Source organism: Salmo salar, chromosome ssa11, assembly GCF_905237065.1.
Source record: "Salmo salar chromosome ssa11, Ssal_v3.1, whole genome shotgun sequence".
Classification (NCBI taxonomy): Eukaryota; Metazoa; Chordata; class Actinopteri; order Salmoniformes; family Salmonidae; genus Salmo; species Salmo salar.
Genome location: NC_059452.1, coordinates 90,261,820 through 90,285,862, shown reverse-complemented (window position 1 = coordinate 90,285,862; position 24,043 = coordinate 90,261,820). Strand labels below are relative to the sequence as shown.

General features: G+C 41.8%; 2 protein-coding genes and 1 long non-coding RNA gene across 4 annotated transcripts in view; 2 read left to right on the top strand and 1 right to left on the bottom strand.

Moving 5' to 3' along the window:
• The window catches only part of LOC106563472 (cornichon family AMPA receptor auxiliary protein 2), an 11,804-nt gene extending 122 nt beyond the window's left edge, over positions 1–11,682 (bottom strand). The window contains exons 1-7 of one of the 2 annotated variants that reach the window (XM_014129086.2): positions 10,748–11,030; positions 9,374–10,021; positions 5,535–5,603; positions 5,131–5,178; positions 3,233–3,345; positions 2,133–2,276; positions 1–1,888 (exon numbers count right to left, since the gene is read on the bottom strand). The exon at positions 1–1,888 is cut by the window's left edge and continues 122 nt beyond it. In XM_014129086.2, coding sequence (XP_013984561.1) covers positions 1,861–1,888; positions 2,133–2,276; positions 3,233–3,345; positions 5,131–5,178; positions 5,535–5,603; positions 9,374–9,454 — 483 coding nt within the window. In that variant the 5' untranslated portion in view covers positions 9,455–10,021; positions 10,748–11,030 and the 3' untranslated portion in view covers positions 1–1,860. Of the gene's footprint in view, positions 1,889–2,132; positions 2,277–3,232; positions 3,346–5,130; positions 5,179–5,534; positions 5,604–9,373; positions 10,022–10,747 lie in introns of both variants that reach the window. The other variant, XM_014129087.2, reaches the window with a different exon arrangement.
• A 627-nt stretch (positions 11,683–12,309) lies between these two features.
• On the top strand, positions 12,310–15,790 carry wdr74 (WD repeat domain 74). The gene is made up of 10 exons (XM_014129088.2): positions 12,310–12,507; positions 12,715–12,821; positions 12,973–13,097; positions 13,437–13,500; positions 13,650–13,793; positions 13,907–14,008; positions 14,309–14,465; positions 14,800–14,942; positions 15,074–15,127; positions 15,236–15,790. The coding sequence occupies exons 1-10, from the start codon at positions 12,447–12,449 to the stop codon at positions 15,416–15,418; spliced, it is 1,140 nt and encodes a 379-aa protein (XP_013984563.2). The 5' UTR covers positions 12,310–12,446; the 3' UTR covers positions 15,419–15,790.
• Positions 15,791–18,882: 3,092 nt separating this feature from the next.
• Positions 18,883–23,492, top strand: LOC106563474 (uncharacterized). Its single transcript, XR_001319265.2, has 2 exons — positions 18,883–19,475; positions 22,784–23,492. It is a non-coding gene; the product is annotated as an uncharacterized lncRNA (long non-coding RNA).
• The last annotated feature ends 551 nt before the right edge of the window (positions 23,493–24,043 follow it).

The following is a 24,043-nucleotide window of genomic DNA, read 5'->3' as shown; positions in this document are numbered from 1 at the left end:
TGTATAGAAGACAGTTACAAATAGTTATTCTTAAATATATATTAATTCATTCATTCTGATGAACTGCATTATGACAGTCATTGATGGTCAGCCTAGCTATATTTCCCCTCCTCTGTGACCCGCCATTTTGTGCTTTAGCAATTGTCTGTGATTGACTCACATTGTTGGCAGGGGTTGAGGAGTTGTTGTCCTTTTTTAGAGGGAACTGTCAGGATCAACATAGTGTATGTGTCTTGGCACAAGAAACCTAGCTGAACAATATTGACACATTACTAAAATGTGAGTGGCTCCATTATAATGCAGGGCTCTGTGTGTGTTCAGATGCCAACTGATCACAACTGTTGTAAACAATTCATTACTACAATTATGGTCAGCTTATAATAAATAATTACTCAGTTTTACATGTATTTTTCAAGTTCCAGTATTACCCACTTTTCTAATGATTTTAACATCACACAGTCCGATCATTATCAATTATCTACACATAGCGCTATGGATTCATGACGATGAGGGCAGCACCAGCTAAGTCACGGCTTTGAAATGAACCGAAGACTAGTGTCTGTCAACATTCACTATGACACCTATGAGTGAGAACAATGACAGTATGTAAGTCCCACCATAATGTTCTATGTGAGACGCGTTTCTGTGCTTGACACAGTCATCATTGGAACCCTATCAACATCAGCATCTTCATCATCCTCATCAGTTATTTGTGTCACACAGTATTAGTCCACAGAGGAAATATGATCCCATGTACAGTAATCACTCCTAACTATTGCTTTTCTTGAATGAGATTTCTAGAATCTAGAATCACTGAGCACAGAGCATGGAAAGTCCAGGTGAAATCATCCCTTCCTGCCTAGAACAGAACAGACAAACACCCAAGTACCAACTCGGTCAGAGCTAAAACATCCCCTTCAATCCTGAATAATTTTCTGTTGGAATGAAATCCGCCTGTTTGCCCTGGGCAGGAACGGGGCCTGGGAGATAGTGCCTTGATTGGGATGGACCTAGACTCAAACATTGCTCCAGGGTGTCCGCGATCCTTCGCAGAAGCTTATGGCCATTGCATCATAATCAAAACAGTGTTACAGCTTGTTATTTCTCCACTTGGCTTGCTCCATTGGTTCATGTTGTGTTCATATGTTCAGTTCATATTGTGTGTTCGTGTTGTTGACTTCATAAATGACGTATATTAGATATTTGTGAATAACACAATTGCTATCCCTCTGGATCAAAATAGTAGCATTGAACTGTGTATTTATTTGCTTAAACAACTAACTATTCATATCCTCGGAATATGATTTACCACAAGTACTGAATTATTGAAATAATTAATAATAACCAAATTAGTAGAATAACTAAATACATGTTTATTTTCTAAAATGGTGAGGTTTGTGGGAATGGAAGGATATTGAATCCGCAACATCTATGCTAGGACTTAGGCAACACAAACGTTATAAATTCACAGTTGAGTGACAGTATCACTAAGAATAGCAGACCCGCAGCCCTTAAGACGTGATGTGGTCAGATCAAGGCATCCCGTACACAGGCTAAGATGTGTTCTCTCTTTCTCTTCATTATTTCATTCCTCCTCTCTGTCTGCGCCTCCTCTTCTATGTCTCGTCAGTGTCTGAGCAGCCTCAAAAAAGTCTCTTTACTTTGCCTAATTTCCTCACAATGTCCTCCGATGTTTGTCCCTCCATCCAAAAATTTGAGGAGAGCAAAACAGGGTCTGTGATGGAGTAATGGGTGGTGAGAAAGAAGGGTGAGTGACATCACCCAGTCTTAGTCTTGCATGCTCTTTCTCTTTTACTGTCTTTCAATCTCCTCTTTGTCGCTTTGTCTTCTAGTCTGTGTTTAGAAACTCACCAAGGCGTAGACCATACTGCCAAGGACAGAGAGAGGCAGAAAATAGGAAAGAAGGACAGCAATGTTAGAAGGAATTTGATGTTGCCAAGCAATAACATCATGTCCCCTGTCACTCTTTCTTTTAGGTCTGAGTGACAGCAGTTATTGTGCAGTAAGAAGAGGAGGCTCCCATTCATACAGATCACCACTCACCAATGAACTTGGCTGGACTGATGATAAATAGTTTGATTAATATGACCTCACCTGTAATAGGACCTCACCTGTACAGGTAGTAGAAGAAGGAGAGCAGGTAGAAGCCCAGCTTACACCAGGACTCCTTCTGACAGTAGTTCAGGATGTCTGCATTCATCACACTGACAGGATCATACATTACCTCTGACCCATCTGCCGGCCGATGGAAAAACCTGACGAGAGAGAGAGAGCATTCTTACAACAGAAACAACTAAAAAACATGCTGTTTGAGAGAGTGGTGGGAGTTGGTTGTGTCGTTTGTGTTGTGTTGTGTCGTGGCGTTCGTGTTGTGTTGTGTTGTATCATGTTGTTCATGTTGCTTTGTGTCCTTCGTGTCGTGTCGTGTCGTATTGTGTTGTTGTGTCGAGTTGTGTTGTGTCGTGTCATGTTGTTTGTGTTGTGTTGTGTTGTGTCGTGGCGTTCATGTTGCTTTGTGTCCTTCGTGTCGTGTCGTGTCGTATTGTGTTGTTGTGTCGAGTTGTGTTGTGTCGTGTCATGTTGTTTGTGTTGTGTCGTGTTGTGTCTTGTTGTGTCGTGTTGTTTGTGTCGTGTCATGTCATGTTGTTTGTGTCGTGTCATGTCATGTTGTTTGTGTTGTGTCGTGTTGTGTCTTGTTGTGTCGTGTTGTTTGTGTCGTGTCATGTCATGTTGTTTGTGTTGTGTCGTGTTGTGTCGTGTTGTGTCGTGGCGTTCGTGTTGTGTCGTGTCGTGTTGCTCGTGTTGTGTCGTATTGTGTTGTTGTGTCGAGTTGTGTTGTGTCATGTTGTTTGTGTCGTGTCATGTTGTGTTGTTCGTGTTGTTAGTGTTGTTTGTGTCGTGTCATGTTGTGTTGTTCGTGTTGTTAGTGTTGTTTGTGTCGTGTCATGTTGTGTTGTTCGTGTTGTTAGTGTTGTTTGTGTTGTGTCATGTCATGTTGTTTGTGTTGTGTCGTGTTGTGTCTTGTTGTGTCATGTTGTTTGTGTCGTGTTGTGTCGTGCCATGCTGTGTTGTGTCATGTCTTCTATCGTGTCATGTCTTGTTGTGTCGTGTTGTTCGTGTTGTGTTGTGTCATATGGTGTTGTGTCTTGTTGTGTCATGTCTTTTTGTATCGTGTTGTGTCATGTTGTGTCGTCTTGTGTCGTGTGTGTACCTCCAGAGATGGTAGAAGAGCAGGGGGATGTTTAGGCCCAGGGTGACCCACTCCCCAGCGCACATGAACATCAGGCAGAACAGCCCATGGATGGAGTACTCTGGCACCACCAGCTAGAAATAAAACATACAAATAGGGTGCACACCACACAAATGCAAATGTCGTTATCAGAAACACTTCAGGACAAAATGCTTTAAAAAAGCTGCAATTTTCATATGGAATGAGAGTGGCAGGGATCAGTTCTGATTTTCATTTGGAATGAGAGTGGCAGGGATCAGTTCTGATTTTCATATGGAATGAGAGTGGCAGGGATCAGTTCTGATTTTCATATGGAATGAGAGTGGCAGGGATCAGTTCTGATTTTCATATGGAATGAGAGTGGCAGGGATCAGTTCTGATTTTCATATGGAATGAGAGTGGCAGGGATCAGTTCTGATTTTCATTTGGAATGAGAGTGGCAGGGATCAGTTCTGATTTTCATATGGAATGAGAGTGGCAGGGATCAGTTCTGATTTTCATTTGGAATGAGAGTGGCAGGGATCAGTTCTGATTTTCATATGGAATGAGAGTGGCAGGGATCAGTTCTGATTTTCATATGGAATGAGAGTGGCAGGGATCAGTTCTGATTTTCATTTGGAATGAGAGTGGCAGGGATCAGTTCTGATTTTCATTTGGAATGAGAGTGGCAGGGATCAGTTCTGATTTTCATTTGGAATGAGAGTGGCAGGGATCAGTTCTGATTTTCATATGGAATGAGAGTGGCAGGGATCAGTTCTGATTTTCATATGGAATGAGAGTGGCAGGGATCAGTTCTGATTTTCATATGGAATGAGAGTGGCAGGGATCAGTTCTGATTTTCATATGGAATGAGAGTGGCAGGGATCAGTTCTGATTTTCATATGGAATGAGAGTGGCAGGGATCAGTTCTGATTTTCATATGGAATGAGAGTGGCAGGGATCAGTTCTGATTTTCATATGGAATGAGAGTGGCAGGGATCAGTTCTGATTTTCATATGGAATGAGAGTGGCAGGGATCAGTTCTGATTTTCATATGGAATGAGAGTGGCAGGGATCAGTTCTGATTTTCATATGGAATGAGAGTGGCAGGGATCAGTTCTGATTTTCATTTGGAATGAGAGTGGCAGGGATCAGTTCTGATTTTCATATGGAATGAGAGTGGCAGGGATCAGTTCTGATTTTCATTTGGAATGAGAGTGGCAGGGATCAGTTCTGATTTTCATATGGAATGAGAGTGGCAGGGATCAGTTCTGATTTTCATTTGGAATGAGAGTGGCAGGGATCAGTTCTGATTTTCATTTGGAATGAGAGTGGCAGGGATCAGTTCTGATTTTCATATGGAATGAGAGTGGCAGGGATCAGTTCTGATTTTCATATGGAATGAGAGTGGCAGGGATCAGTTCTGATTTTCATATGGAATGAGAGTGGCAGGGATCAGTTCTGATTTTCATAAAAGCCTGCTGGCCTCCAGGTGTTCCCTCCTTCAATCTCCCCTCATCGGCTCTACAGCTTGTCCATTAACACTGACAGAGAAAATTAGGGAGTGGTGGCAGTATAGAAAGCCAGGTAATTATAATGTGTGTGTGTGTGTGTGCGTGCGCGCGTGTCTGCGTGTGTCTGAGAGTAAGAGAGAGAATGAGAAGGTGGGCTACAGGCAGGAAGGGAAGATGTGAATCAATCCGTCTCAGTCCTGTAAATAGATGCGTAGATCTTTTCTCCCACAAGGTGTGTGTGTGTGTGTGTGTGTGTGTGTGTGTGTGTGTGTGTGTGTGTGTGTGTGTGTGTGTGTGTGTGTGTGTGTGTGTGTGTGTGTGTGTGTGTGTGTGTGTGTGTGTGTGTGTGTGTGTGCGTGCGTGTGCGCCTTGGAGCCACTTACTGACCTTCCGCAGCAAGTTGCATATTCTTTCAATATTCAGAATTCTTTCCCTCTGAAAAGTGAACAGAGAGAAAGGAGAGTCAGATACAGAACGTTATTGTGTAGCTATATGAGATGAAGGAACCCTCAGCAAAAATATCACTGGCAAAATAGAAGCTACGTTACATTGAGTAAATGCTTCACACATGATAAATAAATAGATCAAACATGATAAATAAACCATTCAAAATAAGACAAAGGTTTTTCTATTTGAATAAGTAGCCATGGTCTATGTGTGTCTGTCTGTCTGCCTGTCTGTCTATAGTGCTCTACTCTTCACAGCTGAGTGGCCGTGACTGTAGATGGGCTCATAGAACTGGGTCACACTTCACAGAACTCCAGTCCCTTTCATAAAGCAGGGGGCCTTACCGCTCTGGTGGGGTTGCTCTGATCGATTGGGTTCTTGAAGTCTGTGCACAGCTCGTCAAACGCAATAATCTAAAAACACATGTACAGTGGATAATATGGTTAAACTTTCTGTCATTTGCATTAGATAAAGATAAATGAATATTGAACGTAAATGGATGGTGTTTTCTTTCACATTCACAATGTGTTATTCTCGTTAAATTCCAATCATATCCCTTTTAGCCTCTTTTCACAAGATTTCTTATCATCTTAAAGAGGTAATCTGCAGTTTCTGCAACCATTTTTGGACTTGTAAATGAATGATATGTACCCATTGATTCTTGCCGAATATAATTTATAATGCCTCATGAGTTTAGCTCAAATGTCATACCCCATCAGAACCCAAAATATAAGCTTGTTTTACTCCAATGTTTTTAAACAAAGTCGATGTAAACAAACACTATATAGCCTCAAAACATGGTTAAAGCTAGAATTTTGGTCAGTCCTTGCATCCATAGCTACATTTTTCCAGCTCCATCCCTCAGCTTTTTACCAAATGAGGGGCGGGGAGTTCTTTTGTTATTGTTTCAACTGCTGATTGCCGCATTAAGTTTGCAATTCCCATACCTGCATTCATCCTTTTATATCTTTCAAATTCTTAGTCTCTCTCGGTTTCTCTCTGTTTCTTAGATCTCCATCTAAGCATCCCTCTCTGCCTCTCAACATTCCTCTCTTCCTGTGACATCCATCTTTCCCTTTCAGAGACCAATGTAACTCTCCACATCTGTATTTTACTTTCAACAACACCTTTCCCCCTTATAGATCTAAACCACTCCCTCTTCTCGGCCCATGCTATCTGGGATCCTTGGAACGTCCCTACCCCTTTGAAGTTGAAATGTAAAATGGTTAAGGTAAGCGTTAGCGTTAGGTAAGGTTTATGGTTAGGTTAGGGGTGAAGGTTAGGGTTAGGGTTTAGGGTAGGGGTGTCCCAAGGATCCCGGAGAGCACAACCCCCTATTCTCTGTTTCACGCTCCTCTTCGTAGTAAACAGATACAGTTTCCATAGTGATCTGATGAGCCCCTTAGCGGGCACCATGGTTACTATAGAAGTGAACAAGCCATCTCATTGGTTGAAAGACACACAGCGATGGGGGGGGGAGGCGCAAACCATGGATGGAGGCAGATGGGGGTAAGGGGTGGAACAAAATGATAGTTTGATAAGCATTCTAAATAACATGGTTCGTTGCTGACGCATACACACACTCTATACCACCTTTTACCTTCCCCTTCTCTCACACAGGCACATACACACGCATCTCTCCCACAAACACAGACACATACACACACATTGACTGACTCACATGCAGTGCAGTCTCACCCACTAGTCAATTTAGTAGTCAGTACTTACAGTAATTTCAAACCAGTCTTTTGTAATGATCTGATAATGCTGTGTTGAATTTGAAATGAACAATGTCTCCCTCGACAGAAGGCTATAGCTGAGAGAGATGAGCTCTGGCCTTTGTGCAGTCTGTGTCTGAGGCTTTAGACATGTAGAATACTGATTGTGAAGAAGTCTCCAGTGACGCCTGTACAAATTCCTATCATAGTTCTGCAGTCAGTAGGCTGGTCCTTATGATGAGGGTTGCATTAATGCACCTATATCTCTCTCGCCCTCCATCTAATTGTCTCCCCATTCATACTCAAATTGAAATTCCTTTTCACTAGCTCATATTAATAAACTTCCTGTTTGTGGTGCCATACAGTGCCATCGGAAAGTACTCAGATCCCTAAAGTTTGTGCTCCCGAGTGGCGCAGCAGTCTAACGCACTGCATCTCAGTGCAAGAGGCGTCACTACAGTCTCTGGTTTGAATCCAGGCTGTATCACATCCGGCCGTGATTGGGAGTCCCATAGGGCGGTGCATAATCAATCAATCAAATGTATTTATAAAGCCCATCTTACATCAGCTGATGTCACAAAGTGCTGTACAGAAACCCAGCCTAAAACCCCAAACAGCAAGCAATGCAGATGTAGAAGCACGGTGGCTAGGAAAAACTCCCTAGAAAGGAGCATTGTCCGGGTTTGGCCTTAGTAGGCAGTCATTATAAATAAGAATTTTTTCTTAACTGACTTGCCTAGTTAAATAAATAAATGTCCACATTTTGTTACATTACAGACTTATTCTAAAATGGATTTAAAAAATAATAATCCTCAGCAATCTACACACAATACCCCATAATAACAAAGCGAAAACCGATTTTTTTGATGTTTTTGCTAATTTATTTATTATTTATAAAAAATGTAAAAAAACATTATTTACATAAGTATTCAGATCCTTTGCTATGAGACTCGAAATTGAGTTCAGGTGCATCCTGTTTCCATTGATCCTCTTTGAGATGTTTCTACAACTTGATTGGAGTCCACATGTGGTAAATTCAATTGATTGGACATGATTTGGAAAGGCACACACCTGTCTATGTAAGGTCCCACAGTTGACAATGCATGTCAGAGCAAAAACCAAGTCATGAGGTTGAAGAAATTGTCCGTAGAGCTCTGAGACAGGATTGTGTCGAGGCACAGATCTGGAGAAGGGTACCTAAAACAGTTCTGCAGCATTAAAGGTCCCCAAGAACACAGTGACCTTCCTCATTCTTAAATGGAAGAAGTTTGGAACCACCAAGACTTTCTTAGAGCTGGCCGCCCGGCCAAACTGAGCAATCGGTGGAGAAGGGCCTTGTTCAGGGTGGTGACCAAGAACCCAATGGTCACTCTGACAGAGCTCTAGAGTTCCTCTGTGGAGATGGGAGAACCTTCCATAAGGACAACCATCTCTGCAGCACTCTACTCCTCAGTAAAAGGCACATGGCAGCCCGCTTGGAGTTTGCCAAAAGGCACCTAAAGACTCTAAGATCATGAAAAATAAGATTCTCTGGTCTGATGAAACCAAGATTGAACTCTTTGGCCTGAATACCAAGTGACACATCTGGAGGAAACCTAACTAGTCAGGATCAAGGCAAAGATGAACGGAGCAAAATACAGAGAGATCCTTGATGAAAACCTGCTCCAGAGCGCTCAGGACCTCAGACTGGGGCAAAGGTTCATCTTCCTCCAACAGGACAACGACCCTAAGCACACAGTCAAGACACCGCAGGAGTGGCTTCGGGACAGGTGTCTGAACTTGAACTCGATTGAACAGCTTTGGAGAGACCTGAAAATTGCTGTGCAGCAATGATCCCCATCCAACCTGACAGAGCTTGAGAGGATCTGCAGAGAAGAATGGGAGCAACTCCCCAAATACAGGTGTGCCAAGCTTGTAGTGTCATACCCAAGAAGACTCGAGGTTGTAATCACTACCAAAGGTGCTTCAACAAAGTACTGAGCAAAGGGTCTGTTTTTGCTTTGTCATTATTGGGTATTGTGTGTAGATTGATGTGGGGAAAAAACGATTTAATCAATTTTAGAATAAGGCTGTAACCTAACAAAATGTGGAAAAAGTCAAGGGGTCTGAATACTTTCCGAAGGCACTGTACATGTGCTTATTATAACAACAGAGAGAGAGAGAGAGAGAGAGAGACACTTACAGTACTGATATTAATAAAATAAATTGTGAGTCACAGATGGGCACGTGGGCACACATTCACACCAACCACTGGCTAGACTACAGTGATTACATTGTCTCATCCTACTATTACGTTCAGTAGTCTTCACCCAGAATTCTAGGTATTTCTCAGACCAACCAATTCTTTATTTCAGGTATGAGTCACAAAGCAAACAAGAGAATATTGCTGAAACATGGTTTAACCGCCATCACCCAGAGTTTATAAACATGATTAAGGTGAGTGAGTGTGTGTGAGCTCAACTCACCTGCCAGATGACGAAGAAGATGAGTGCGGCACACAGCACTAAGGTGAGCATGTAGCAGAAGGCCGCGAAGGTGAAAGCCATGGCTGTGTCAGCCAGCCTGACAACGAGTTGGGTCGAGAGAGGGGGAACTTCCCCTCCTCTCTCTCTCTATTGATGACTATCTCTCCTTCCTCAGGAGGTTTTTGTCTGTTCTTCCACTCCCTGCCCTTGACTCTATGACTCCCTTCCCTCTTACGTTGTATTGAGAGCCCGTATTGTCCAGGTGAGGAGCTGAAGTACTGTGTTGAAAGAAAAAATACCTGCTCCACTCTCCAGTCTATCAGCTGTGGTCTCTCTATTTCTGCTTATCTAGGTTGCTCCTTCTGCTTGAGTTCCTCTTTCCTTTTCATGAGTCTGTGCAAAATATTTTCTTCTCTGTCACACATACAATTTGCAAAGCGTTCAACAGGCACAGTTGTTCATGGAGAACAGCTCCAGCTGAGTAATGTTCTTTCCTCTGGTCCCAGCCTCCTCTGATTCTGACAGACAGGGGTTTTGTGCACTTTATGTGTCTGTTCCCTCCCCCTTCCAGTAACCTCCACTTTGCACAATATCCACACACCTTGCTCACAGTGACACAGCTAGTAAGTGGCTCCCTGACACACTGGACTGTATGTAAAGTAAAGAGAGGAATGATTATTGTGAGGTGGGAGACAGTATGGCTTGTGGTTGTTATAGCAGAAGTTTGTAGTGTTATGGCTTATTATTATTATTATTATTATTATTATTCAGTTGCTTAGAAAAAAATCATGATGGCACATATTTCAAGAACAATATAATTGTTAGCGCACATCTGTAATAGGCAAATGTATTTATTTATTTACATTTTAACTACAAACATTGATAGTTGTAATTGGTATTAGAGATTATTCAAAAGAGATTTGTTTTTGGTATATTCTGATATTTCTGTTTTTAAATGGAGCAGATATGCTGTCAAGAGAGAAAGGACTGTTTTGTAGGCATATAATAATTGTCCACTAATGTAAAGAGAGAGGATATTTTGTTTTTCATACAATAACAGCAATTCATACATGTGCCCCATGAATATTCTTACGATGACAGTTATTAGTGATAATTTATAATAACAAAATAAGCAAAGATCACTATCTTACAGTCAAATGATCAATTTGATAATAATAGCTTGCAATGATTTGAGAAATGGTGCTGTAATGTATAGAGTAGAATATAAATAAACAGCAATATGATAGAATACTTAGGCACTCCACACTGAGGTCTCAAATCAATAAAGACTGATGAACGATGTATCAGGATAATGATAATCTGTGATGATGACGATGGATATTTTGATTGATCTTAATATTGATCAGAGTGTACCTGTGTTTGGTGGTAGATGCGTCTATCACTGAATATCCAACTCCTTCCTCTTCCCACTCTGTCAATTTGGGTCGACACCATGTCAGTATTCTCTGCCTTGCCTTTCTCTATCTATCTCAGTCGCGTCCATCAGATTTCTTCACGCATATGCTTTTCAGTGCTCACTTGCAGGGTGGAAAAACAACATTTAGAGAATCAACAATGTTTAGATGTTAAGACATTTTTGGTTCTTATTTGGGTACAAGTCTTTTTCTTAAGAAAGGAAAAACATCACAGCCCTTAGAAGTCTCTAAGTTAATTAATTCCCCTCTTTCTCTTGTCCCCCTCCATCCTCTTTCGCTTTTCTCTCTCCAAAGCTCCCCCTTATGTTTTCTCTTCTCTTTCTCTAAAAAAAGAATGGAATGATTTTCAAAACAGAGCGAGAAAGACTCTCCCTCATGTTCTGTCCTCCTCAGTCTCTTCTTCTTCTCTCTCTCAGACGGTCTGATAAAGCAAGATTTGGATCACCCTAGAATATACCGGCCAAGTGCATTCAACAGTCTCTTCCTCGCTCTTTCTCTCTCGGTCCCTCTCTCCCTGGCTTTGAACCGTTGCCGTATTCCCTTGTTCCCCAGAGATGGTTGAGGGGGCAGGGGAGGCTCCAAATATTTTTTTTGTCGGCTTCCCTTGTTTGTCTCTATCTACCCCTCCCTCTGCTCCCTTTTTCTCTCAATACCGCTCTCTCTCTATCACTCTCTCTTTCTCCTCTCTCTCTCACTCTCTCTGTATCACTCTCTCTCTATCTCTCTCTCTCTCTCTCTCACTCTCTCCTGCTCTCTCTCTTTGTCTCTCCCTCTTCCCCTCTCATTGTGTCATGATGCCGTGTCTCCTATTCTTCTGTAATTTCCAGAAAGATGAAAAGGCTCTCTCTCTTTCTTTTAAGTATATGATTATTTCTCTTACTTTCTTTCCCTCCCCTTCTCTGTTCTCTCAAAGCTACCTCTATCTTTCTGTGGTCTTGCAGTTTTCGCTCTCATCCTTTTCTACCCTGCTATTACCAGTCTCTCTGGCACTCTTATTCTCATTGGAGTATTTCTACAACTTTTTAATTCCCACAGTTCTTTGGCTTTGGATATTAAAGTGCCCATGCTGTTTTCCCCTAATCCCTATCCCTGTCCCCTCTTTTGTCACCCACTAAATCCATGCCAATAGCTCATCTCTAGTAAATCCTCCAGGGTGACCTGAAGTCCAATTTTCTCTTCTCTTCCTTCTCCTCTGCCTGTCCCCTGCTCTACCTCACTCCTGAGTGCCACTCTAATGATTACAAACTTGAACATTTGAAAAACACCAATAGCATCAGAAAAAACACCCTTTTGAAAATGAAGTCAGTGAATCTTACATAATGTAAAAACAACAGCAAAATGAATGTGTTCTCCTTTAGTGTCTTGTGGGTTGCTTCTGTGTACAGCCCTTATCTATTAGTCTGACTGATACTGTAAATATTATACTTTGTCTGCAATACTGGCTGTGGATTTTGAATAGATGCAGTGATGTAAAATGTAAAGTTCAAGAGCACCATCTCCTGGAAATTGTATACAAGATCATTTTGGTCGGAACAGAAGTACGATGACTAGTGTTTCCCTACGGAGGACATTCTGGACACACCATAACGTGTTAGAATTTTGGTTTTGTTTTCTTGACAATCTTTTCGTTCTTTTTCATGGCAGACAAAAGTCAAGTGTGCTCAGTATGGGTGGGATCGGAAACAGGGATATTAAAGGGTAAAAATGATGTATCTCAGTAAACTTAACCATGCTGTGCTTATGTGATGGTTTGTTAGCGCTAGCTAACAACCCCACGTGTTTGCTAGCTAGTTGTAGCTAGCTTGATAGTACATTACCCAATGCGACACAGATTGTTTTGGGAATGATGATCATCATCAGGATATTTAAATGTCTATCATTTACTCTGTCTGTCTGTTTCGTTAGGAGTGAGCCTATCCAAAAAACAGGCTTTCAACTTCTGTGAGATGAGCTGCCTGAGCCGGGACCAGGAAGTGTGTGTCCTAGGCTGGGGAGATCAACATGAGACTGAGGTGTGTGTGGGGGCTCTAGAAAGTAATGGAGCTCTTGATGATGTCTGATCTGTTGGTCATTGATGTGTTGGCTAAGAGTGGACGTAGGTCGGAAAGTTTGCATCATGAGTGTTGTGCCATTCAGTTATTTACCTGAGTGTCTCTGTTCTAGGTACTGGTGGGGTCTGTGAATGGCACAGTGAAGACATTTAGCACAGAGAAGGGCATCTTCACTGAGACCAGACAGTGTGGGGAGAGCACCCAGGGCAGGTTCACAGGACTTGCTGTCACAGACAGGTATAGTCTTGTAGATGAAGACAACAAAACCGTACACACCAGCAGCTTCCGGGTCATGTGTTGAGGATACTGGGGTGTATTCATTTGTCGCAGGCTGTAGTAAAACATTTGGTCTGTTTCAATGTTTTGTAACAGAAACCATAACAGAAAATGTTTTGCAACTAAAACTAGAGTTTCTATTGGACAAATGATCCCTCCCCGTTTCGTTTTCTTCCTACAGTAAACGGTTTCCATTGCAAAATGTTTTGCAACAAGTCAATTGTTTTGCTACGGTCTGAGACTAATGAATACACCCCTGATGTTGACACTGAACTACACACTCCCTTTGTGTCTCTGCAGTGCTCTGATCACGTGTGTGGAGACAGGACTGCTGAGGGTCTGGAAGGAGGGCAGCACAGACACAGTGAGTGACACTGCCAGAATACCACTTGGGCCCCCTAGGGGTTGTTACATTGCTGATGGATACTAGATACTTATTCATGAACAAGGTTCACTGTCTGCCATTTTGTGCACTGCCAGTTCCTTGAACATAACCTCTGTCCCTATATCCAGGTTGAGATAAATGCTGGGACGAATGTTTGTCGGATGCGGCAGAATCCCTCACAGCGCAACCAAGTGGCCACAGGAGGGAAGGAGAATGGCCTAAAGGTCTGGGATCTGGAGAGGCCTGAAACACCCATTTTCACCTCCAAGAATGTAAGAGTGTTAACAACTACATGTCAAGGAATTACAGTGGGAATGTCTACATAGTATGTTATTATTGTTAGGTGATTTTGCATTAAGACAGTGCTGTGTTTTTGATGTTGCAGGTACGTAATGACTGGCTGGACTTGCGAGTGCCAGAGTGGGTCAGAGACATGGTCTTCATCCCAGACTCCAACAAGATCGTCACCTGCACAGGTCACCACCAGGTCTGTCTGCATGTCTGTCTCTTCCTGTATAAGCCCTGCTCTTAGACTAGGTCTGCTGGTGTTCTCAGCCACTGACCCAGAGAAAAGTACTCAAATCATTTTTCCAGCTGCAGTTTGCTCAGTAGTGTGAAAAGGGACTCTTAAAGGTTTTAATAGTCCCTTTTCTGTAAAGATTTTAATTCATATTGGTCAAGTTCAGGTACCAGGATGAATGACTTGGATCACGTCTCTTTGCCTCATTTATCTAATGACGTTACAAAAGTCATCTATTTTTACTCATCTGTTTGTTCTCTCTGTTAGGTGCGAGTGTATGACCCAGCCTCTCCCCAGAGGCGTCCGGTTCTGGAGGCTCATTTTGGGGAGTACCCCCTCACAGCCCTCTCCCTCCCTGCCAACCAAGACAGTGTTGTAGTGGGCAACACACATGGAGAACTCGCCATCTTAGATTTGCGGAAAGGTGAATGAGGCAAAGGATGTCTACTTGTTGACATGATTGTGCATTTGCTTAGCCATCTGCTTAGAACATTTCCATGTTAGCCTCTATCAGTTTGCTCATGTATTTATTTGTCATTGTACTACATTAGAGAGGCATTTTGCTATATTTGCTCTTTGAAGCGTCTATTTGGCTTTATCGTTCTTTGCCTGTAGTGATCAGAATGATTGTCTTCTGATAGTCATGTAGAGATGGAGCTTTGTATGTGTGCGAGTGCATGTTGCGTGAGATCCTCTCCTTGACTACAGTCTGTTGGTTGTATAACCCTGCCGCCTCTTCTCCTCTCCATTCGCTGCAGGTCTGGTGCGTGGGTGTTTGAAGGGGCTGGCAGGAGGAGTGCGGGGGCTGCAGTGCCACCCCTCTCTCCCTCTGGTGGCTTCCTGTGGTTTGGATCGCTTTCTGAGAGTACACAGCCTGGAGGACCGCTCCCTACAGCACAAGGTACACTATCTCTCTCTTACACTCTCAGTACACTTGAAGCCAGCTACACAAACCATCATTAGGGAAGCATCCTAGAGTTGTTTTTAATAATTGTGTTCAAGATGTTCTCTCTCTCTCCGTCTCCCTTGCAGGTGTATCTGAAGTCACGACTCAACTGTGTGCTTCTGTCCAGCAAAGATCTAGAGGTAGGGGAGAATTTAAAGTGCTATGAATTATACTTTTGCTGTGAACATGTGATATTGCTGCAACAATATACTGTAGTGTGTTTACAGTCTCTCCGTCCTCCATTTCAGCTGAGCAGTTCAGCAGTAACCGGAGATGTGGAGGAAGTGAAAGAAGAGGGAGGTGAAGTGGATGAGGTGTGGGACACTATGGAGATGATAAATGACCAGGCTAAGAAGAGAGCAACAGAAGAAGAGGAAGCCGTAGTTACAGGTGTAGAGAAGACTACGAAGAAAAGAAAAGTGGTCAAATGACCTGCAGTGGAGAGCTTAAGGAAAGGGCTGTGTTCTCTATGAGAAACGCAGAAGCTCTAGAGGTCTGCCAAAAGTCTGTGTTGCGGATGTACAGACTGTTTTTCTGTTGAGTCTGTACTGAAATAGCTGTAGTTTTCCTATTAAAACTAAACTCACTCTGGAGTTGTTTGCATGCCCTTCTATACCAACTTCCTTGAAATGTAGCTAACATAAATAATATAATATTTTTGGCACACAAAAAAAGTGTATTGTATGTACAATATCCCCAGGGCTATTACAATATCATAGAACCCTGAACAGGACTGGTTCTTTTAAGTGTGTGTGACAGCGAGAGTGCAACGCCCCTAATAAAAAGACCGATGGCGTCTGGTACCATTGGTCGGCTTGTTTCTGTTTTGGTGTCAGCTGGAATGGAGTAGAAGGTACTGATTAGGAAAATCACTCAGCATGATGGGTGTCTTTTTAAAGGGGGGCTGAACTTCCTGATATGACCTCGTTTCTTGGCTTAGTCATTAAGAAATGCAACGGCCGTGACTGAAGCCAAGCGAGTTGTCTTGGGGGTGTGGTTTAATGTGTGTGTTCGTGCGTGGTGAGCGTTTGTACATTCACTCTGCTAAGTTCAGTAGTTACAGTCACTCACCCTCCTAGATAACTTGAAACAGTCCAACCAGGTCTTGTCTTGAAGTCGCCTAGGCTAGCTAATGCTAGCCAACTTCGCCAATTAGTTTGAGCCGGCTGGTGTGTGACCGTGGCAAAGTCGGTTTGAAGTTGGATAGCCTATCTCTGGGGGTCATTAGGAACAGTCAATCATTTACACAATGTAAATGGGACAATGTGTTCATGTTGTACATATTTTAGTTGTCGCTTTAATTATTTGTATATGAATTTCTACAATGTGTATCGTTTTTAGTTTTTTTAAGAGCTATTGACATGTAAATGTTGTCCCTTGTACATTGTGTAATTGACTGATGCTCCTTAACTAGCACCATAGGGTTATCGACTATCAAACCAAATATACTTGGGTTAATTTGACCAAATGGACCATGGGTATTATGATCGGGTCGTGTGAAGCTGCGCTCAGAATTTATGATTACTTGGGTGCTGTGAGCAGGATTAAAATAAACCCAGCCAAAGGAAAAGTGTCACGGTAACCTTCATTCTGTTACAGTACCCTTCATTCTGTGACATACCATGTTTTCCTATCTCACAAATCTCCGTTTTGGAAGAGACTGACTTTATGACCAAATTTATCGTATTTACACTAGTAAATTTTGACACTAGTATAAATGTTTCTGACTTATATCAATTCCACATAGGCCGATTTCAAAATTAGAAGTTGCTTTTTAGGGGAGGTTGCTCTTTAAAACTGAAGTTAGCCCAGAAGTGTTTTATAATTTGTGTTTGTCAGTTTGAGTAAATATATCTCTGTTAATTGTTTAGATTTTAGCCAGCAGTGGTGTGTTCTGTGGAAATTGATGTTTGTAAGCCTAGGGGGTAAGGGTCTAATGAATGATTCAATTTAATTGCTACCTTATTCAAGAGATAGGCCTGTCTTACATTTAGGGAATCAAGGTATAATAAACCTTGGTGTAACGATAAGTGTTGGTTGAATGGATTAGTTATAACCATGATTGAGCAATCACTTGTGTAACCTATCACTGTGGTTGACAAAGTACATTATTGCAGTGTGAGTTTCATTAGGTTTTATGTCTTCAAATTGACATGCTGGGATTTAAGAGTTGCTTGTGACCTTGTGGGTGTATTGAAGACAGCACCACGTTTCTCTAATGTCATGGAGAGCAGTGTGTGTTAGATAAGATACCTGTGTTCGACTCATTCTGAGACTGGACTCTGTACACAGACACACCCATTCCTTAACTCCCGATAAGATAAGACCAGACTGAATAAAGGAGGAAACAACTTAAAAGAAAGAAGAGTTTTCTCTTTATTTGTCAGTTGAAAATAAATTGCTGCTCAGCATTTACTTTCAGTTCAAAAATGACATTCAAGGATAAGTACTTTTTTTGGTCCCAAAAGAAATAATACCCTGAAGAGGTGTCATGTTCTCTCAGGGAAATAACACATCCACACGGGCTTTTGCAACATGCCATGTGTCTAATAAAATGTGAATGACGTTTGTCACCTGATTGTCGATAGACCGCAATAAGGACAAGTTAGAAAGGGTAACTAGTTTAGGTTCAGATGGCACAAAAAGGAAAAGATTGTTGCTAAACTGGCCAAATGATGTACTTGATCCTAAGACCTCATAGGGTGGAGGAAGGAATGTTTAAGTATTACAAAACCTATTGGAGGGGAGGGGGCCTCAACACAAACCATGTGTTTGTGAGACTCATGTTTTCAGTGTCCTCATATCAATGGTGTGGAGCTTATTTAGTATTTTCTTTCTGCTCGTCTAAGCAGGGATTCATATTTTTTATACATGACGATAAACGATGCTGTGGGAAGTTTTCATTACAATCATCTCTTAGTTCTCAGTAGACATTCACACTTTATGAGGAGAGATGAAATTTTACTGCAATGGCCTGTTGGATTAAGTAGGAACTGAGAAACCAGAGGATGTTGCTGAATTGAATTGTAAAAGGTCTGTGCTATTAGAAATGAAGTAAAATATATATGTAACTTTAGATATGTTTTATATCTCTGCACTGATAAAAGAAATGTGTACCCTTTAACCCTGTTGATAACAACCATTAACACTTCAAAAGCATTTTTATTATGCTATTATAAAATCTGTTTCCCTTGTTCAGTGTTTAGAGTCCAGAGTCTTGTGCTTCCTCCTGCACTATTGCCTCATGATCTCACTGAGTTTCATCTTTTCTTACTCCAGTAATTAAGAGCCAGTGAGTGAGTGGTGTGTGTGTGTGTGTGTGTGTGTGTGTGTGTGTGTGTGTGTGTGTGTGTGTGTATATTTTTGGTTTTACTATCCTTGTGGGGACCAGAAGTTCGGACATTTCGCTGGTCCCCACGAGGAAAAGGCTATTTTAGGCTTAGGAGTTAGGTTTAGGGTTAGAATTAGGATTAGGTTAGGGTTAGGGGTTAGCGAAAATAGGATTTTGAATGGGAATCAATTGTTTGGTCCCCACAAGAATAGTTAAACAAGCATGTGTGTATGTTGTGTGTGTGTGTGTGCATGAATTTGTTTCACCCCTTTTGCATTTCTTTCACAGTATGTAACAAACATTTTTGACAAAACGCCGCCAGCTTGTCGACCACTGAATAGTTTGGGATGTTTCTGACTTTAGTCTAGTGACTCCAAAAAACACAAACTAGAACAAAAGTTTATCCAACCACACCAGTGTTTTTTCATTGAAACATTTTATATTTTCGCTCAGAGCACTGATTCAGAGTTGGTGGAGAAATCTGACATTGATCAAGGTGCAGAGTTCCACTCATTTGTATACTTTAGTACGGGTTTAATGATAAATCAGTGCTGCCACATAACATGGAGCTCACACTGACGAGCCAATGAGATCAAGTGCATTCATGGGAAGTCACGTTGAGGTCAAATAATCATACATTCAGTGGTAATGACAAATGGAATGGTGGATTTACAAATGCGTTTTACAATGTGTGCTATGCTGTCATTGGCACCGTTTTTGTGTGTTGACTGTGTGTTTGTGAATGGAACAAACGAGAATTACGAGTGTGTTTCACTGTAGCCCTACCTTGAGTGTGAGTCTGTGGAATCAGGATGTTGGATTGAGGGGCAGGGCATTGAGACTGTTAAATATTGACTGGGAGTGTAATAATTAACTTGGCTCCCACTCCTGATCTCTCTTAAACTGGCCACTCTCTCTGCCATGGCATTGCTGACAAACGCACCCTAAACTCCTTCTCCTTTCTACCTCTCCTCTTAGTGAGGCTGTCTTTGTATATGTTCATCACTGTTTTGCCTTCTATCAGACGTTTCTGCTACATTAGACTGCTCTTTCCTTATTTATGCCTTTCTATCCTTGCACCCCCCAAAAGCTGACGCTCCCTAACCTCTGGCCTCGTGCTCTGAAAGCCACCGGGCCAGGCTCGGCTGCATCTGAAGGTGAGTACTGCACTTGTATGATGTTTGTCTGTGTGAATGTGTTAGCACATATTCAGGACTTACATTTCCTACAACTGTACATTCACAAGACATGTTAGATAGGATAAGAATAATGTTAAGGCCTAGTTCAGTCAAAAACGTGATTATCCTGTGTTTCATATATATTTCCACATTATGATGTTGGAATAATACTGTGAAAGTAAAAATTATGATAATGCTTTTTTAATGTAAGAACTGCTTGAAAAGACCGGCTAAAATTTCAGCCTGTTTTGTAAGGATGGCGTTTTGGCCAATTCGTTAATAGACCAATAAGAAAGAGAGTTCCAAACCTCTCTGCCAATAACAGCTAGTTTTCCCCTCCCCACTCAGACCTCTCCCAGACAGTTCTAGCTAAATTCTTGCTTGAGAAATTGCTCTTTGCTAAGAAGCTATTTTTGTTTCTTTTTGACCATTTTAATTGAAAACAATCACAGTAAGGTAGTTAATTATAACCCAGAAATGATTTGATATTGAGATAAAAATGTCTGCATTGGACCTGTAAAGGCATGAAACTGAGATTCCTATGTATCCATCCACAAAAGGTGTCAACCCATCCCATGCCAACCTTTGTTCGTAAGATAAACTCTCAACATCAGTCTTTGCCTTAAAATGGAAAACATAACGTTATTATGTTACAAACCTCAGTACTTGATTTTTCTACTTCCAGTTTCAAAGGGTAAACGGCTGTCCTAACAAGAGGCTGTTTGAATAAGGGGACAAGTTTCGCCACATAGGCCTACAAACATCATTTGACATTCCACTGTTTTATACAGTGACAGCTGGAGTAGAGCAGTTTCAGGGAAAACAGATGGTTTAAAATCAGTTCCCTACAAACAGAGAGTATTTCAAGATATACATTTAACAGATTTAATTATATTTCTGTCATTCAATGTGTGTGTGTGTGTGTGTGTGTGTGTGTGTGTGTGTGTGTGTGTGTGTGTGTGTGTGTGTGTGTGTGTGTGTGTGTGTGTGTGTGTGTGTGTGTGACAGAGAGTGCAGGAGAATGGCATGTAATACATTATATCTATTTTAAAGCATTTGAACTAACCCTAAGCTGGGCCAGCGTTTAAACATGAAGACCAATTGACAAAGTTGTTAATATATAAGAAGAAGAGACGCTCTTGCTGCTGGTGATTCTCTGATCCACCTCTACGCAGACGACACCATTCTGTAAACTTCTGGCCCTTCTTTGGACACTGTGTTAACAAACCTCCAGACGAGATTCAATGCCATACAACTCTCCTTCCGTGGCCTCCAAATGCTCTTAAATGCAAGTAAAACTAAATGCATGCTCTTCAACCGATCGCTGCCCGCACCCGCCCGCCCGTCTAGCATCACTACTCTGGACGGTTCTGACTTAGAATATGTGGACAACTACAAATACCTAGGTGTCTGGTTAGACTGTAAACTCTCCTTCCAGACTCACATAAAGCATCTCCAATCCAAAATGAAATCTAGAATCGGCTAAAAGATTTCGCAACAATGCATCCTTCACTCATGCTGCCAAACATACCCTCGTAAAACTGACTATCCTACCAATCGTTGACATCGGCGATGTAATTTACAAAATAACATCCAACCCTCTACTCAGCAAATTGGATGTAGTCTATCACAGTGCCATCCGTTTTGTCACCAAAGCCCCATATACTACCCACCACTGCGACCTGTAGGCTCTCGTTGGCTGGCCCTCGCTTCATATTCGTCGCCAAACCCACTGGCTCCAGGTCATCTATAAGTCTTTGCTAGGTAAAGCCCCACCTTATCTCAGCTCACTGGTCACCATAGCAGCACCCACTCGTAGCACGCGCTCCAGCAGGTATATTTCACTGGTCATCCCCAAAGCCAACTCCTCCATTGGCCTCCTTTCCTTCCAGTTCTCTGCTGCCAATGACTGGAACAAATTGCAAAAATCACTGAAGCTGGAGTCCTATATTTCCCTCACTAACTTTAAGCATCAGCTGTCAGAGCAGCTTACCGATCATTGCATCTGTAAATAGCCCACCCAACTACCCCATCCCCATATTGTTATTATTTTTTTCTCCTTTGCACCCCAGTATCTCTACTTGCACTTTCATCTTCTGCACATCTATCACTCCAGTGTTTAATTGCCAAATTGTACTTATTTTGCCACTATGGCCAATTTATTGCCTTACCTCCCTAATCTTACTACATTTACACACACTGTATATAGATTTTTCTATTGTGTTATTGACTGTACGTTTGTCTATCCAATGTGTAACTCTGTGTTGTTTGTGTCGCACTACTTTGCATTATCCTGGCCAGGTCACAGTTGTAAATGAGAACTTGTTCTCAACTGGCCTACCTGGTTAAATAAAATTAAAAATAAGAAGAACGTAGGCCGTTGAGCAGAAGCTTTTATCCAAAGCGACCTACAGTCATTTTGACATTTTAGTCATTTAACAGACGCTCTTATCCAGAACAACTAGGGTTAAGTGCTTTGCTCAAGGGCACATTGACAGATTTTTCACCTAGACAGCTCAGGGGTTCGAACCAGCAACCGTTCGATTACTGGCCCAACGCTCTAAGTTACATTTTACATAGGGTTGGCCCCAGCAGGAACCAAACCCATGACATTCAGCATTGCAAGAAACATGCTCTACCGACTGAGCTACATGGCCAACACACAATGATAAATGGATGAGAGATAGAACATGTGAAAAAGGCAGTGTTTGAGAGTGTGCCTGACAACAAGTGCGATGAGTCAGACGGGGGCGTGAGGGTCAGTGTCCCCGTTTTTTAATTGCTTTATTGTTTTGTTTTTCCCTAGATAGAGAGGTTTACTGCAAGGAAAAGTCTTCAGAGATATCAGAGCAGGAGAGGGAATGCTGAGCATGATAGGGAAGAGAAATAAAATAAAGAAATGAGTAACAATATTCCATCAGGAATAAATGATCAGTATACCAAACACTAAATACATTTGATGGTGAAGTAAAAGTAGGATTAAAAAGGGAACATAGTTATTGAGAAGCCAGACACACCATTATGTTCAACTTGTGTTCACAATCCTCAATGCACCCTTATGTTGACAGCCACCATAAAAAGCCTGTTATCTAGACAGGCCTTGGCCCTTGTGTGCTATGATGTTGACTATAGCCAGTCATAAAGATGGTAGAGGGGGAATGACAGGTCAAAGTCAGTTGCTATTGCAGGCTCCTCACATGTACCAGTACCGAATGACTAAGTCAGAGTCCTAGACTTAACCCCACGTAAATTCCCTGTAATTGACCTTATATGTACTTCTGTTTCAGGTATTTCAAAGTGAGATATCATACGCCCACCAGAAACAACTGAAGGTGTGACCTCAATATATGGGCCTAGCTCAATGTTGCATGAATGCAGTAATATCGTTATCCTGTAGGAGGCAGAGTGTGCTATGAACAGCTTGTGGACAAATCTGGTGCTTGCTGGCTGTAACAGCAACTCCATGTGGAAGTTGTCTGTGTTCCAGTGGAGATGCTGTTACCTGCAGAGAGTCACCCCCTAGCCAGCTCTGACATAGAATCAATGTTTAGAATATCACAGTCCTTTCGGTTGAACTCAGTTATATCTGCTTTTACCACATTGTCATGGATTTTTTTATGATAAATGTTGTATTATTTAGAACAGTCTCTAGATCATTCAAGAGATATGTGCTCCTTGTTTTCTATGACAACATCATGTGAAGATATGTATGCCCTCCAAACTTTGGTTTGAATTCAGAGTAGGGATGCATGGTGATGACCTATGAATTGACAGCCAGTGTTTGCAACACAACTGCCTGTCAGTTCTGTAGGCCACTGCTGTGTCTATCCTACTGAGCACACACAGGGGTTTATATGGAGCAAAGGAACTCATTGATATGTTTGATAAATTGTCAGAAACCTATGATAATATTCTGTATAGTATACATTTGCAAGTTATTTGAAGACAATACAATTGTTTTGTTGCTAACCTTGGAAATAAAGACTGAAAACACTCTCTGATTGTTTAAATAATATAATTAAGCAATAAGGTCTGAGAGGGTGTGGTATATTGCCAATATACCACAGCTAAGGGCTGTTCTTAAGCGCGACGCAACACGGAGTGCTTGGATACAGCCCTTAGCCGTGGTATATTGGCCATATACCACAAACCCCCGAGGTGCCTTATTACTATTATAAACTGATTACCAAAGTAATTACAGCAGTAAAAATAAATGTTTTGTCATACCCGTGTCAACCAATCAGCATTCAGGGCTCAACCACCCAGTTTATAATACCTGTTATAAGTGCATGAAAGTTAGTGAAAAAAAATGTCTCTCTAAATTCAAGAATTTTACAGACGTCTTAGTATTCCTGAGTGTTGCCACAGGGTGAGGGGTGTTTTAACACAAACCTGCCAGGGAGGGGCTATTAAAAGTGAAAGCAAAAATATTCCCAGATGTACTATTATAAGACTCTCCACTCCCACTCCCACACCTTTTACCCAGCCTTACCTTATCTCTTAGCTCTACTAATCTTCCTAAGGTCTCTTCAGTTTATATGAAATCA

Bases quoted from the DNA above. Each gene is read 5' to 3' on its own strand.
- wdr74 (XM_014129088.2), top strand. From the start codon at position 12,447: ATGGCAGACAAAAGTCAAGTGTGCTCAGTATGGGTGGGATCGGAAACA. The intron at 12,508-12,714 runs GTAAAAATGATG...CTGTTTCGTTAG, and splicing joins GGAAACAGGGATATTAAAGG to GAGTGAGCCTATCCAAAAAA. The intron at 14,943-15,073 runs GTACACTATCTC...TCTCCCTTGCAG, and splicing joins ACCGCTCCCTACAGCACAAG to GTGTATCTGAAGTCACGACT.